General features: G+C 35.2%; 1 protein-coding gene across 2 annotated transcripts; it reads left to right on the top strand.

The window, feature by feature from the left end:
• Nucleotides 1-5,458: 5,458 nt before the first annotated feature.
• On the top strand, nucleotides 5,459-13,155 carry LOC113327847. Of its 2 annotated transcripts, none has more exons than XM_026574966.1 (6): nucleotides 5,459-5,900; nucleotides 8,810-9,304; nucleotides 9,531-9,683; nucleotides 10,790-10,954; nucleotides 11,176-11,615; nucleotides 12,127-13,155. In XM_026574966.1, the coding sequence occupies exons 1-6, from the start codon at nucleotides 5,636-5,638 to the stop codon at nucleotides 12,859-12,861; spliced, it is 2,253 nt and encodes a 750-aa protein (XP_026430751.1). In that variant the 5' UTR covers nucleotides 5,459-5,635; the 3' UTR covers nucleotides 12,862-13,155. The 2 variants fall into 2 exon arrangements, with proteins under 2 accessions (XP_026430751.1, XP_026430750.1); XM_026574965.1 differs by having other exon boundaries at nucleotides 8,801-9,304.
• The last annotated feature ends 1,108 nt before the right edge of the window (nucleotides 13,156-14,263 follow it).

The raw sequence follows: 14,263 nt of genomic DNA, 5'->3' as shown, positions 1-14,263 counted from the left end.
GTTTGGGATTGCTTTTTTTCAACCAAAAACACTTTGTAACAAACTTGTAACAAACTTTTACCAAAAATTGTGTTTGGTAAAAAAAATTCAAAGTGCTTTTGGAGAGAAGCACTTTCATTTTAGGTATGTTTTTAAAAGCTACTCAGCACAAACTTTTAAAAGATGGAAAAGCAGAAACTGTGGACCCACATAATTCAGTTTAATTGATTCTCTATTTTAACCTTGTTAATTTATTATAAAGACAAGTTTTACCCTCAAATATTGTACATTTAACATTATATTTCTGAATTTTATTATATTTCTCCTTTCTTTTCATTTTTTTGTTTAATGTAATAAATACAATAATAATTAAAAATTATTATTTGAAATAATAAAATATTTAATAAATATTAAAATAATGATATTTTCTAAGCAAACCATAATCAAAATTTTTTATTAAAAAAATAAAATAAAATGAACATTACTTATATTTTATTAAATATGTTAAAATTAGAAATATAATTTATTATAATAAAATTGTATTTAAAACTAGTTTTTGAAATATGTCTATTTTCGTCATTAACTACATCACCAGCACTTTTAAATACCAGTTTACCAAACAGAATTTACACTTTGTTAATTGCACAGTGCTTTTTAAATTATAGTTTACCAAACGTCATGCCGATTTATTTCCACAACACAGCAACGCACAGCACAGCACAACAGAAAAGCGCTTTTCTGTAATTCACAGCAATACCAAACTAGCCTATAGGCTTTGCGTGGCCCATAACTTTCCAGTTTATCCGTCTTGGAAAAGTTTATATGGAGAAATTATATACCTACTGTGGGAAACGATCCATGGGCTCCTCTCTTCTCCTGCAAAGATTAGAAACATTCTTTTTTAAGAACGATTTTTCAGGGACTATGGTTTTCTTGACGGGATCATGATTTTATTAGGCCACCTTCCCTATAGTTATAAGGGGTGTCCTAAAGCATTGAAATGACTAACCTACCCTTAACCTAATTTAATTTAAAACCAATCCAATAACCACCTGTATATATATATATATATAACCACCACCTCCTCCCACCACCACCTCCCACCATCGCCGATTACCACCACCACCACCTCCGATTATCACCACCACCAACCACCGATTACCACCACCGCCGATTACCACCACCACCACCTCTGATTATCACCACCACCAACCACCGATTACCACCACCACCTCCGATTACCACCACCACCACCACTATATATATATATATATATATAGCTTAATTAAAAACATTAACAAAGATATTCTCACAAACCCATTACTTGTCATTCGTTTTTGGTTGAATAAATGAGAAGTAATCATTAAAATGAGTTGAAAATGGAAGTTGCAGAGAGGTTTAATGGAGGTTTTTTCAGAGAAAAGTTCGGCTATCACGAATTAATTTTTTCTTAACCGAACTCAGAGTTCGGTTGATTCGCAAAAAAATACTTTTAACCGAACTCCTTGTATTAGAACAACACAAGTCCATAAGTTCGGTTCCTTCGCAAAATAAGGATATCACCGAACTTTAATTTACGAAAATAATGAGAAATCCACAAGTTTGGTTCGTTCGCAAAAATGTTAAGTTTTCTTTGTAACCGAACTCTACCTTTGAAACTTCGTAACCGAACTCTACCTAATTCGCCAAGAAATAAATTTTGTAGTAACCGAACGTTTGCCTAATTGCATATATGCATATATAAGCCCAGTTCGGTTGATTCGCAAAATATGTTGAAGTTTGCGAACCAACCGAACTTCTAACACTAGGTTACTTTTAACCTGCAGTTCGGTTGGGAACTTGGTTGCATTGAAGTTTGCGAACTAACCGAACACACAAGATGTACCCAAATAAATTGTTAAGTTCAAAATTCGCTTACCTACCATTTTATCCTAGGTAACCGAACATTACACTGTACGACCAAAACCTCCATTAACGAGCGAGTTTGGTAACCCGCGTGTTTGGAAAACGTAACCGAACAACACTTTCAGGTGTGTTCGGTTACATGTTCTTAACATATGGTAACCGAACTGGCCCAAATTTACATAAAAATTTTCATTTTTTTTTTGAAAGTTTGGAGCAATTCAACCAACATTATCTAAGTTTGAAGCATACCTGGGTACCCAAATACCCTTCCTCCAGTTGTGGTTGGTAAAATCCATCATTTTTCATGTTTTCCTTCTTCATCTTCTCTAACTTTACTCTCTCAATAATTCTACTTCTTTAAAAAAAAACCATCTGATTTTTTAATCTCACTAATTATCTTTAACTTAATCATCTCACTAATCATTACACTAACTATTATTAACACTAACTAATCATCACCCAAAATTAATCAGGAGGGTAATATAGGTATTAATATAAATATCTAGATAAGGGGTGACCTAGATTTACTTCTAATGTCTTTACCCAAAATAAAACCATGGTCCCCAAAAAATCGTTCTTTTTTAATGCCAAAAGAAGGGGCTGTGATTTATAACCCCAAAGGTGTCGCTATTCATCCACCCAAATAACAAAAGTAACACAAAAACCGCAACCAACACCACATTCACCAACAAATACTAACCATATCATCACCATAAAAAGAACCAACACCACCACTAACCAGAAACAATACCACACAAAGTTGGTTTTATCATCAACTTACTGTTTCATCATTAAAATCTTTGGTTTCATGATAAAAAAAATAGGACAAAAATAATTTGAAACCAAATTTGGTTTCATCGTAGAATTTGATGAAACCAATTTTGTTTGGGGTTTTGTATCAATTTTTAGAAAACTGAGATTTTTGTATCAATTTTGTTTAATATGGAGTTTTAATGGATCCCAACATTTGAATGGAGTTTTTGTACTCCAGATTTGGTACCTTGGTGTTACAAGAAACCTTTCCATCAATGAAACTTTGAGGTTACAATGAGTTTAAGATCGAAAATAGGATAATACAATGGAACAAGAACATACAGTAAAAGTAGAATATCGAAGAAACCGACAAGATAAAAAGAAGGATTATCGGAGTAAGCAAAATACAAGTATGAATACAATCCTATAAAATCGGAATGGTTTTTCTCGGAAGTAAATCCCAACCATTTAGCTTGTTTTTCTTCTTTAGAATAATATGCTCCCAATATAGGAATGATTTCCTAAATCTCTTGTAACTAGTGATGAAGCTTTCGTTGTCAAAGAAATCACCAATGAAGATGAATATTTCATCGCTGGAGAGCATCACTATCGATCTTAGAACCCAATAACCAAGAACCATTGTTAAAGCGAAAATAAACCTCAAAAGAGTAGATGAAACCATCATAATGATATAGATAAGTACAAATATAATAAAAATTAAGTTAAAACAACTAACCTAAAAAACAAGAAATAGTGAAGAAATCTACTCAGATCCAGTCCAAAATGAACTAAATCTGAGCATAAGGGTTGTTCTTGATGTTTTTGTTGAAGAAGAAGGAGTGAGAGAGAAAAAAAAGAGCAAAAAAATAAAAAACCTTAGAATAATAGAATAGATTAACTTGGCTTCTCACGAAGAGCTCTATGAAATATGATAGAAATTTGGTCAAGTAGGTGAGTTTTATTTGTGCATATTCAAAATACACAATTTCGGTGTATCTGCGATCTTATCTGATTAGAAGCATATATAATTCAAACAAATACAAAATAAACAGACGACGTCACACCCACCCAATTAAGAAAATGAAAGAGTACCGATACTGACAAGTACTAGTTCCAATAATACACGACCATAAGTCGTGGATTGATTGTTCAGTTAAAATCGCATTTGCAGTGGATTGATTGTTCAGTTACTGCTGCCGTATTCAGTTGCTAAAGTCGCGTTTGTAGTGGATTGATTGTTCAGTAATAGATGCCGTATTCCCTTGCTAAAGTCGCGCTTGTAGTGGATTGATTGTTCAGTTATTGCTGCCGTATTCAGTAGCGTAATTTTTCCTATTAGTCTAACGATGATGGTGATTATTTGGATAAGTAATTAAGTAAACGCCTTCAGCCATATGTAATGTTTGGCGCAGTCAAAGAGATGTCTTGCGCGCCTTCAAAAATCTTGCCCTTTAGAAGAAACAAGGGATGAACACTGCCCCACCTGCAACTGAACATTGGGCCGTCGAAATATGTGCGGGAACCATGCTCTATGCACCTTAGAACTGGACTGTTGAATTCGGAACACTTATATCTGACCAAAATTTGTGACGAAGATCCCGTCACTGGTAAACTGAAATGTAGGTTGCATAAATTAACCACTCTCCCAACGAAGAGAAGTTAAAGATCGATCACCTGTGGCAGCATTTTTTACACAAAATTAGTTAAAAAGATCAAAATCAATAATTTCTGGGTGAAGTGGACAGTTAGATTTTGATACTGTTTAAATGGACAAAAATGTAAAAATAGGCAGGATGTAACCAGTTTCATCGTGCCCATTTTCAAATATTTTTTCTTATTTTTAATTTACACAGGATGTATCCAGTTTCATCCTTGTTATTTTTTAAATTTAAGCTAGGATGAAACCAGTTTCATCCTTATTATTTTTTTTTTGGTCATTTCACCCAAACTATTTTTTACTCGTCTATTTGAACCGTGATTTAAAAATATTTGGACAAATGACCCATTTTCCGAAATAAAAAGTAGGGGTATTTTGCGTAGAGAAAGAGATGAGGCTGGGGGACATAAGATTGTGTTGCTATGATGAATGGGGTGTTATGAATTAGCGGAGTTGCTGATGATGTTGTGTTGTCATTGAAAATGCAGACAAATGATTTGAGTTTTAGTTTCAGGGAAGAAGACTCAGATTGTGACTTTAATTTAATTTACTAAAAAAATGATGGTATCTTGGTAATTTTGTTTGACACGCGTACAACTTTTTCCACGCGTGCACATGTGCTGACTCAGCTAACCGCGCAGTGGATGGAAAACCTAACGATGAGAGGAAACACTAATTTGAATCTATTTGGGGAGGAAACGCTAATCGGCTATCTTTAAAGGGGAGGAAACGCAAAATACCCCTACTTTATATTTCGGAAAATGGGTCATTTGTCCAAATATTTTTAAATCACGGTTCAAATGGACGAGTAAAAGTAGTTTGGGTGAAATGACCAAAAAAAATAGTAAGCTTAAATTTAAAAAATAGCAAGGATGAAACTGGATACATCCTGTGTAAATTAAAAATAAGAAAAAATATTTGAAAATGGACACGATGAAACTGGTTACATCCTGCCTATTTTTACATTTTTGTCCATTTAAACAATATCAAAATCTAACTGTCCATTTTACCCAGAAATTATTGATTTTGATCTTTTTAACCAATTTTGTGTTTTTATTTTTGGTTTTTTCGAATTTGAATTCTGTATTATTTTTCCCGAAAGTTAAAACAAATTTCGAGAGCAACTTCCAAAAAAAACCTCTATTTATATGTTACTTAGTTATTAGATGAGAAGATACAATTATTAGCGTGATATTACCACGCACAAGCGCTTATGCACACTTCTTTAAGTTAAAACCAGAGATCAACCGGCGGGGTTCCTCAATCCCCACTGTTTCCATTCACATGAATTATTTTTGTCTTGTTTTCTCTCCATAAACTCTCATCAAAATAATCACTGTCATGGGTACAGAAATTAAACCTACTATGGAAGATCTCGAGAGATTTTTTTGTAGGCTTGCGGAATCCCAAGCAAAAACGCAAAGCCAAGTGGATACCTTGTCAGAAACTTTGTCCACCCTAATCAAACTGAATCAAAACTCAGAGCGTGATGATATGAGCCGTAATAGCCTTGAAAAGGGTAAAAATTCTGATCCTTATGCGACGGATATTATGATTTATCGTGATCTCTCCCGGGAGGAATTTGAGAACCCAGATTGCAATCCAGGTATACAGAGTTCATCTTGTTTACGTTATTTTAATTTTCGTTTGGTGTTGATTCAAACACTGTTGAATGAAGTTTCATTCTTGTTTCAAACAAGTTGTTCGCTTTACATGTCATCAGTGATATACTATCCCGTTTCGAGAAATCGAAAATGGATCATTTGTCCAAATATTTTTAAATCACGGTTCAAATGGACGAGTAAAAAATAGTTTGGGTGAAATGGCCAAAAGAAATAGTAAGGATGAAACTGGTTTCATCCTAGCTTAAATTTAAAAAATAGCAAGGATGAAACTGGATACATCCTGTGTAAATTAAAAATAAGAAAAAATATTTGAAAATGGGCACGATGAAACTAGTTATATCCTGCATATTTTTACATTTTTGTCCATTTAAACAATATCAAAATCTAACTATCCATTTCACCAAAGAATTGTTGATTTTGGTCTTTTTAACCAATTTTGTGTTCCAGAAAAGAGCGACTATAATTTTTCCAATTTCCGCTTAAAAATAAACCAAGTTGAAAAAACCATAGTAACTCTGTTTTAGGAACGGAGGGAGTATAAATTAGCAACAACTTGTTCAACTCAATCTTAACAGTCCAAATTCAATTTACTTCGAACTAGAAGAGAATTGAGAACGTAAGGTGTAAAACAAAACCATGGACCATGGTGGACCACAGAACCATTAAAGAACGGTCATATTTAATCGTTCCAACTGTTTGCGGTCGGTAAATAGAAGTGTTTAAACTTTAAGCTAAAATTATTTCAGATGGAGTTTGTTGCATAGTGGGGGAAGAACCATTGGAACAATCAGTACTAGATTTGAATAAAACCCTGCTATTTCACAACGTTCATCATTCTGTAACATCTATAACCATTCCAAAGTGATTGTATATTATACCACGGTATTTTAATTCTATTTTACACCACGGTGATTTCATTTTTGTTTTAGTTTGAAGCAATTTAAGACAAATTTGAATGATATATTTAAATCGAGTTAGTGGAGTTTAACAATAATTGGGGACTTGCAATAGTTCCGTGGGTGTGAATAGGAAACAAAAAGAAAGCACACAATTAGATTTCTTTACAACTTTAAAGTTGTGTTGAATAACATCTATAATTTTCATAGAATAACCCATGTTTCAACTTTAGTAGTATGGATGACTCATGTAAAGGGCTTTGCCCTCTTTTCTATTTAATACAACCTCTCTTATTCGGAAAAAAAAAAAAAGAAGCCATGTTTCCATGAAAATAGGATGTTTTTCTCGTTTTGGTAACGGTTGTCAGCCAATTTAATAAAAAGTGTAACCTAAAGTCTGTTTTAAGCATTTTATGGAATTTTATGGAAATTCTTTTTTGCCTCCTCACGAAAAACTGTTTTCGCTGATACACACCGTAATTATGGAATTGTTCTTTTCTTCCCGGTGTTCAATATCATACACTGATACACACCATAATTATCTATCTTGATTTTTTTTTCTCCAAGCAATTATCACCATGTACAACCAACCATCAAGTGGTCTGATGGTCGGTATATTTCCTCCCATTGTCGATGTAGTGATTCAAACCTTGTAATCGTCAAAATCCACTTCAAATTAAAGAGTTTGGGTATAGTCTAGGATAATAAAAAAGAAAAAAATATCACCATGTACTTATGTCGGCGATTATCTATGATTGGACAGTCTGGACAAACCGTCTGGCTAGACAGACATTTGGTGTCCCCACCTAAAGTTCGTTATCTATGATTACGCCCCCCATGAATAAAACGCGTCCCGTTTTGGGTTTTGACGCGAGTGAATGTGTAGTTTAGAAACATGGTTCAACAAGAATTTTTGATAAATAGGTTATAGTCATAATCAGGATACTCGGGATTAATCGGTCAGAAATTTGTTCTTTTACATTAGGAAATTAGTGAGTTAGGAAAAGGGGTAATTTGCGTTACCTCACCCGAAAAAAATTATCAAAACCTCCTCTCGTCAATAATTTCGTTTATTCCAAGTTAGCAGACTCATCACTAACTTACAGGTGGTTTTTATTTTTATGGGGTAATTTGCGTAACATCTCTGTAAATATTGGTAATTTTGCGCTACCTCCCTGTGAAGATTGGTAATTTGGATTACCTCCCCTACTAAAAAACACGTGTAAGTTGGTGCCGAATCAACTAACATGGAATAGACGGAACGGAATTATTGAGGAGGGGAAATTTTGCTAATTTTATTTTTATAAGGGTGGTTATGCAAATTATCAATCTTTACAGATGAGGTAACGCAATTTACCCGTTAGGAAAAATTGGCATAACTAACATTGCATCTCCAATTGAACTCAGAGTAGGAAATTTTCAAGATCGGTTAAGATCAACGACGATCCAGAACAAATGTTCAATGGGGTCACAATTTTCATAGCTAAAAATGGCACTTGAGAGAAATTTCATTCGCGAAGTAAACTAAATACCATAATTTTTCATTAAAAATTAAAAATACATCGAATAAGCCTAGTAAAGAAAAATATAAAACTCAAAAGAAATAATAAAGCTTATGAAGAAAAGAAAGTCTGATCTAGTTATATGATTGTGTTGCTGAACAAACCCTAAGTTCGTGTGAGTTGGTAGATTGACACACAGAGAAACACATAGGATTCTTTTTCCCTCCGTAAATTCTATGGGCGCCGGCGCCCCCGGTGTTGGCCGAGCCAAGCGGCTAAGATTCTCTTAGATGGTTTTTGGGTAATCCATTCAACACATGGCCACGATACTAATACGAAGCTCATTTTACATTTTGTCATGGTGTCTGGGCTGTCGGTTAGATGCCTCTGCGTGCTTGTATGTTCACTTCTTATGGTGAGTTTACCGTAACTTATTTAAATGATCACCAACTGAATGTAATTGTTATTGTATGTGTGCACAAGTGTTTGAAGGGAAGAAGGGGTCTCATGATGATTACCGAGAACTACTCGTGTTTGCTGAAAAGGGAAAGTGGGAAGCAGCAAAGTTAATGTTCAAGCATGATCCAAATGCAATTAGTGCGGTGGTCACCGAACATTCAGACACTGCACTGCATATTGCAGCAAATGCTGGGCAATGGATGTTCGTGGAGGAGCTTCTAAAACTCATACCACTTGAAGTGCTCGAATTACAAGAAACCAAGTATGGTTATACCGCACTTCATACTGTTGTTGTTGAAGGAAATGTCGAAGTCGCTAAAACAATGGTGGAGAAACATTCAAAGTTGACTCAGTTACGTGAACGCAACGGATCTGTACCACTTAAAGTTGCTGCTGATTACGTAACAGATAGACAAGAGGAGATGGTGAACTATCTTTGGTCAGTCACTAGAAACGAGGAACCCAGTCCTTTCTCTGGTCCTGACGGTGCTTCTTTATTGTGCTCCCTAATTGATGCCAATCTTTATGGTACGTAAATGATTTTGTATTTGCTGATCAATGTGGTGGGTAAACCCACAATCCCAAAGCTTGACTAGCTAAACCAGCGACTTGGAAGCAGATAGTACATTGAATAAGATCATTAGATCAAATGACAAAAACGGCAGAACTACATAAAATAAATGGCATAAATTTCATTACAAACCAGCATTAGAATAAGAACTAATCCATTCCTCTCCGTTTGATCTGTTTGTAGATACTGCCTTATGTGTTGTCCAACAGTATCCAAGCTTGGGAATCGAAAAAAGTAAAAACAGCCAAGTTAGGGCATTAGAAATGATGGCAGGGAGGCCATTTACATTTCCCAGCGGATGCAAGTTAACCGTATGGGAGCGCTGGCTGTACTCGGGTCAGTCATTAATTTAACTTTCAGTTATATAGAGTTTGTGAATGACTGCTGCACTCAAGTATAAAATGTTTACAGTACGAAATTATCGTGATACAGTTCTGTTCAAACACTAGAAATTATTTTCAAGTCTCACTAAAAACAGTTTGTGCCGCTAATTTTGTAAACATGCTTCAGTTTATATAAATTATAATTATTAACGCTAACCCCTTCTGGATAAATAAAGATTTTTGTTAGAAGTTGAGCAAAAAGTGATCCGAAGAGTGCAAAAATTGTAGTTGACTCATTAACTAGGACCTATTTAATATATTATTTCAGCTTGGACCAAATTATCCTACCAAGTACGCACTAACCCACTGTCACACCCATCCCAAACAACTTTGCCACCCGTTCGATTCCACCACCACCGACGAACTAAAACGAAAAGATACTCCAACACCACCATTGTTTCTTTGAGCATCCGTATGCTCATACATATACCACAAAAATGATGTTTTTCCTTATTTAAGGAAATGAAAATTAAATCTAAAACATTACCACTCATGTAATCAATAATAATACGAAACCCTAAAAAAAACGAATCTTCTTGTTTACACTAGTTAAAAGCCCCCTTCTTTGTATTCAATCAATCAATCTTAACTTCTCCCAACAAGAACGGAGTACACTTGTAACTGAAAATATCCAAAACATGATCGACACAATTCGTCAACTAATTATTTCAAATAGAAGAGTGAAGAGAGTTAGGGCAAGGAAAGTAGCACCATTAACAGATCACAATATCGCCATTTCGGTTAAATAATTTTAGTTATGGTCTTAAGAAAGATCACGGCGCCCTTCTCTAAATAAAGAATATGTATAAAAGAAAAAACGAATTCTTCACCGCCACCATCACCTCTTTGAACATCTAGATGAAGATCATTTTTGTTCTTTTTGGTCGTCCGCGTTCTGTTGAGTGGATGTATCAAGTAGGGTAATTTGGTCCCGGTTGAAATAATGTATTGGATAGGTCCTAGTTAATGAGTCAATTACCATTTCGCTCTCCTCGAATCATTTTTTGCTCTCCCTTTAACAAAAATCTAATAAACTGGGTCCGACACTACTGCATGCAGTTATTGCAGTGGATTTGCTGCCTGCTCCATTTTGCCAGCTTATGAAAGAGGACGTGGAGAACCCTCTATTCTTGGAAAACTGCACAAATAGAGGTGAAAAAATAACATGGTTCAGAGCAACTATGAGAAAGTTCTACTCCGCTTTCCAGAATTCCTTCAGTGGAGGTTTGATATTAATCTTAAAACTACCTCGTGCCCCTTTTGTTTTGAAGCATTTAAATATTTTCATAAGCCCGTAGCATAATTTACTTATACGTACCCTGTATTGGTAATAGAGATAACATGACCTCAAAACTAGTGGAGACGCACCAGCTGATTATCCTTGCTCCATTTTTATTGGTCTCAATCTTATCAATTGATGAGTCTACTTTGATATTTGACTACAGTCCCTGCTGGAAAAAGGATGTACAATAAAAAGCTGATGCACAAAAGAGTATCAACTTTGGTAGAATGTATGCTCACTAACCTTAAACTTGGAGGACCAGACAGAGGCTTGAAGTTCTTTGAAGACTCTAATGTCTTGAAGATAGCTATGAAATCTGGAACAACTGAATTTGTGATGCAGTGCCTTCAAACTTTTCCTGACCTAATTTGGCATAAGACGAAGAACCAGAGAATATTGCAAGTTGCAATAGAAGAAAGAAATGACAAGATATTGAATCTCATATGCGAGTTAAGTGGGGATCACAAGGATGATTTAGTTTCTAGAAGAGATGAGGATGGTAACAATATCCTACATTATGCTGCCAAGTTAGCACCTTCTCATCACCTTAAACAGGTATCAGGCGCACCGCTACAAATGCAGCGAGAGATGCAATGGTTTAAGGTGCGCAGAAAAACTATTTGTTAAATTTTTACTTTGCATCATGAGAAACATTTTATTGCTGCAACTTCAACCTTTTAGGCAGACAGGGAGCTAATTAAATATTGGGGAAGGATATATTGCAGTTTTGCACCGTTTCCTTTTGCAGACACTATTTCATCATTGTTTGTTTTCAAAAACAATTTGAACAAAATCTAGGACAAGTCAAGGATTTATTTTGACTAAAATCAACCTTTTCCCGATTAACGAAGATCCAGGGTTTATAGGCTCTATATAAAAAAAAAAAAAAAAAAGTAGGGCATTGACAATTTTTAACATTTACTTGTATGGATTCATTAGATCTAGAATACTTTAGGCTTGGAGTTTGTTTTCTGTATGATCGGGGAAATTAATATATTGCCACAAAAATTGGTCCTTCGTTGATCTCTTATACGGATCCTTCAAAAAATATCGATTGCTCTCCCTTGCGGACCTGATTATGTGTACACTAGCTAACATATCTAATTTGGTCTAGGGAGTGGAGAATCTTTTACCAGAAAAGTACAGGCTACTGAGCAACAAAGATGGCAACACCGCTCAAGAAATATTCACGGAAGGACACACGGCATTGGTAAAAGAAGCTAGGGACTGGATGAAGGATACATCAAATTCGTGCACGGTTGTAACCACACTCATTGCCACTGTAACTTTTGCTGCCGCCATTACAGTACCGGGTGGTATTAATAGTGCTGATAGTCCAAGTGGTAACAACGGCTCCCCCAGCCCAGCCCCAAGTAGGGCAGGCCTCCCAATTTTTTTGTCTAATGATGCATTTATGGTGTTCGCAATAGCGGATGCTTTATCTCTGTTCTCATCCATCACTTCTCTTCTTATGTTTTTATCCATCTTAACTTCACGGTATGCGGAGGTAGATTTCCTTAAACGGTTGCCAAGAAAGTTGATCATAGGTCTTGCAACTCTCTTCATTTCTCTAGCTACCCTCATGGTAGCCTTCGGGGCAGCCCTTTCTATTCTACTTAGAAAAGAGTTAACATGGGTAACAGTTCCTGTATCGTTCTTTGCTTGTGTTCCAGTGTCTTCGTTTATCTTCCATCAGTTTCCACTGTTCTGGGAAATAGTTCGTAATACCTACAGGCCTAGCATCTTTAAAAGAAATAAACACCGGCCAGTCGAGCAGAATATCAAGAAAAACGATAATGATATGTTCAACCGGAGATTTTCCCGTGGTTATCACCGAGTGAGAGAATGATGTGGGACCCACCTCCACCTTCACATATCCAAATGCAGAGAGACACTCCCCTCGTCTACCAAGAAAAATAACTGAAATCCCTTAATATATACAGTGGTGGTGTACTTCTTTAAAATTTATTTGTAAAACAAGTACTATAATAGTATTATTTGTTGTTACTACCTAATCCACCTTCCTGTATATGAGCCTATCAGTACTTGTTATGATTTTTTCAGAATGAACTTAGTATTTTTGTGATGATTTTCTTTCCTTCCACTGATGTAATGGATTTCGTTCACATTGATAGAATGACATTTTGACATTTCGTCTCTGAAAACTCATTAAATTACTTCTTTGACTGAAAAATTAGTGGTATAGTTTTGCTGGGTGCTGCAAGATATATGAACTAGCTGGTGACCAATCTGTGTGTCGTGTAATACTTTTTAGTTTCTTCACACAACGAAGACATGATAATACTGTATTCATCTCACTCTCGTAAATGTCCTTGCTATGTATCCTCATTTAATTCTGGTCATTGAATTAAATGAAATTTTGATGAATAACTAATTTTTTTCTTTTCTTTCGGTCATTATTTTCCCCCTGATCTATTAATAACAAAACTGATTCTTCCGATGTATAAAATAAAAATTCTAATGGTTTTAGCTACTATGACCTTCCCAACCACGATTTCTTTGAGGCTTCACCTCGAAATTAGAAATTATATTGATACTCGGTATAAAGAAAAAGAAAGATGATTAGCCTTTCGATACGAGTTGGTTAATTAGAAAAAGGTTATCCTATACTTCTTTCATATTGTGAGCATCACTTATATGTAGGTGCTGCAAGATTTATGAATGAAGTGATTAGTAATGAGGAAATGGTGTAAAGATAAATGAGTAGAAACATTTTTATTTTTATTTTGGAAAAGATAAAATTCATTCAATAAAATAAGTGCCGAGTTAGCACCAAAGTAAAAACGGAACATCCGCGAATAGAAGAAGATCAAAAAACAAGCAAAGGAGAGTACAGATTCCCGCTTACATCTTGGAACTAGTAATTACCGTTTAAAAGCCCCCTGGTCCTGCATAAAATCCAGAAACTTAAAATGTTTAAAGGAATCATGAACCCTTGCCCAACTAAATAAACAAGCCTTCACTAGAAGAATAACCGGCTCTTCAGTTTTTTCTTTGTTGCGAAAAATCTTATCGTTCCTCTCCACCCAAATTTGCCGCCATATCGCGAAAGGCAAGCAAAACTTAAGAAATTCAGCTGGTTCAGTATTGAGTTTCAACCGCCAAGACACAAGGAAATCCATACACCAATCTGGCGGCCGCCATTGAAACTCAAACAGATCTAAGAAATGATCGCACACCTTCTTTGCAAATGCACAATGAATAAAGATGTGTGATATTGATTCTTGTTC

This window comes from Papaver somniferum, unplaced genomic scaffold (genome assembly GCF_003573695.1).
Source record: "Papaver somniferum cultivar HN1 unplaced genomic scaffold, ASM357369v1 unplaced-scaffold_107, whole genome shotgun sequence".
NCBI classification, from domain to species: domain Eukaryota; kingdom Viridiplantae; phylum Streptophyta; class Magnoliopsida; order Ranunculales; family Papaveraceae; genus Papaver; species Papaver somniferum.
This window is presented reverse-complemented; position numbering and strand designations above follow the sequence as displayed.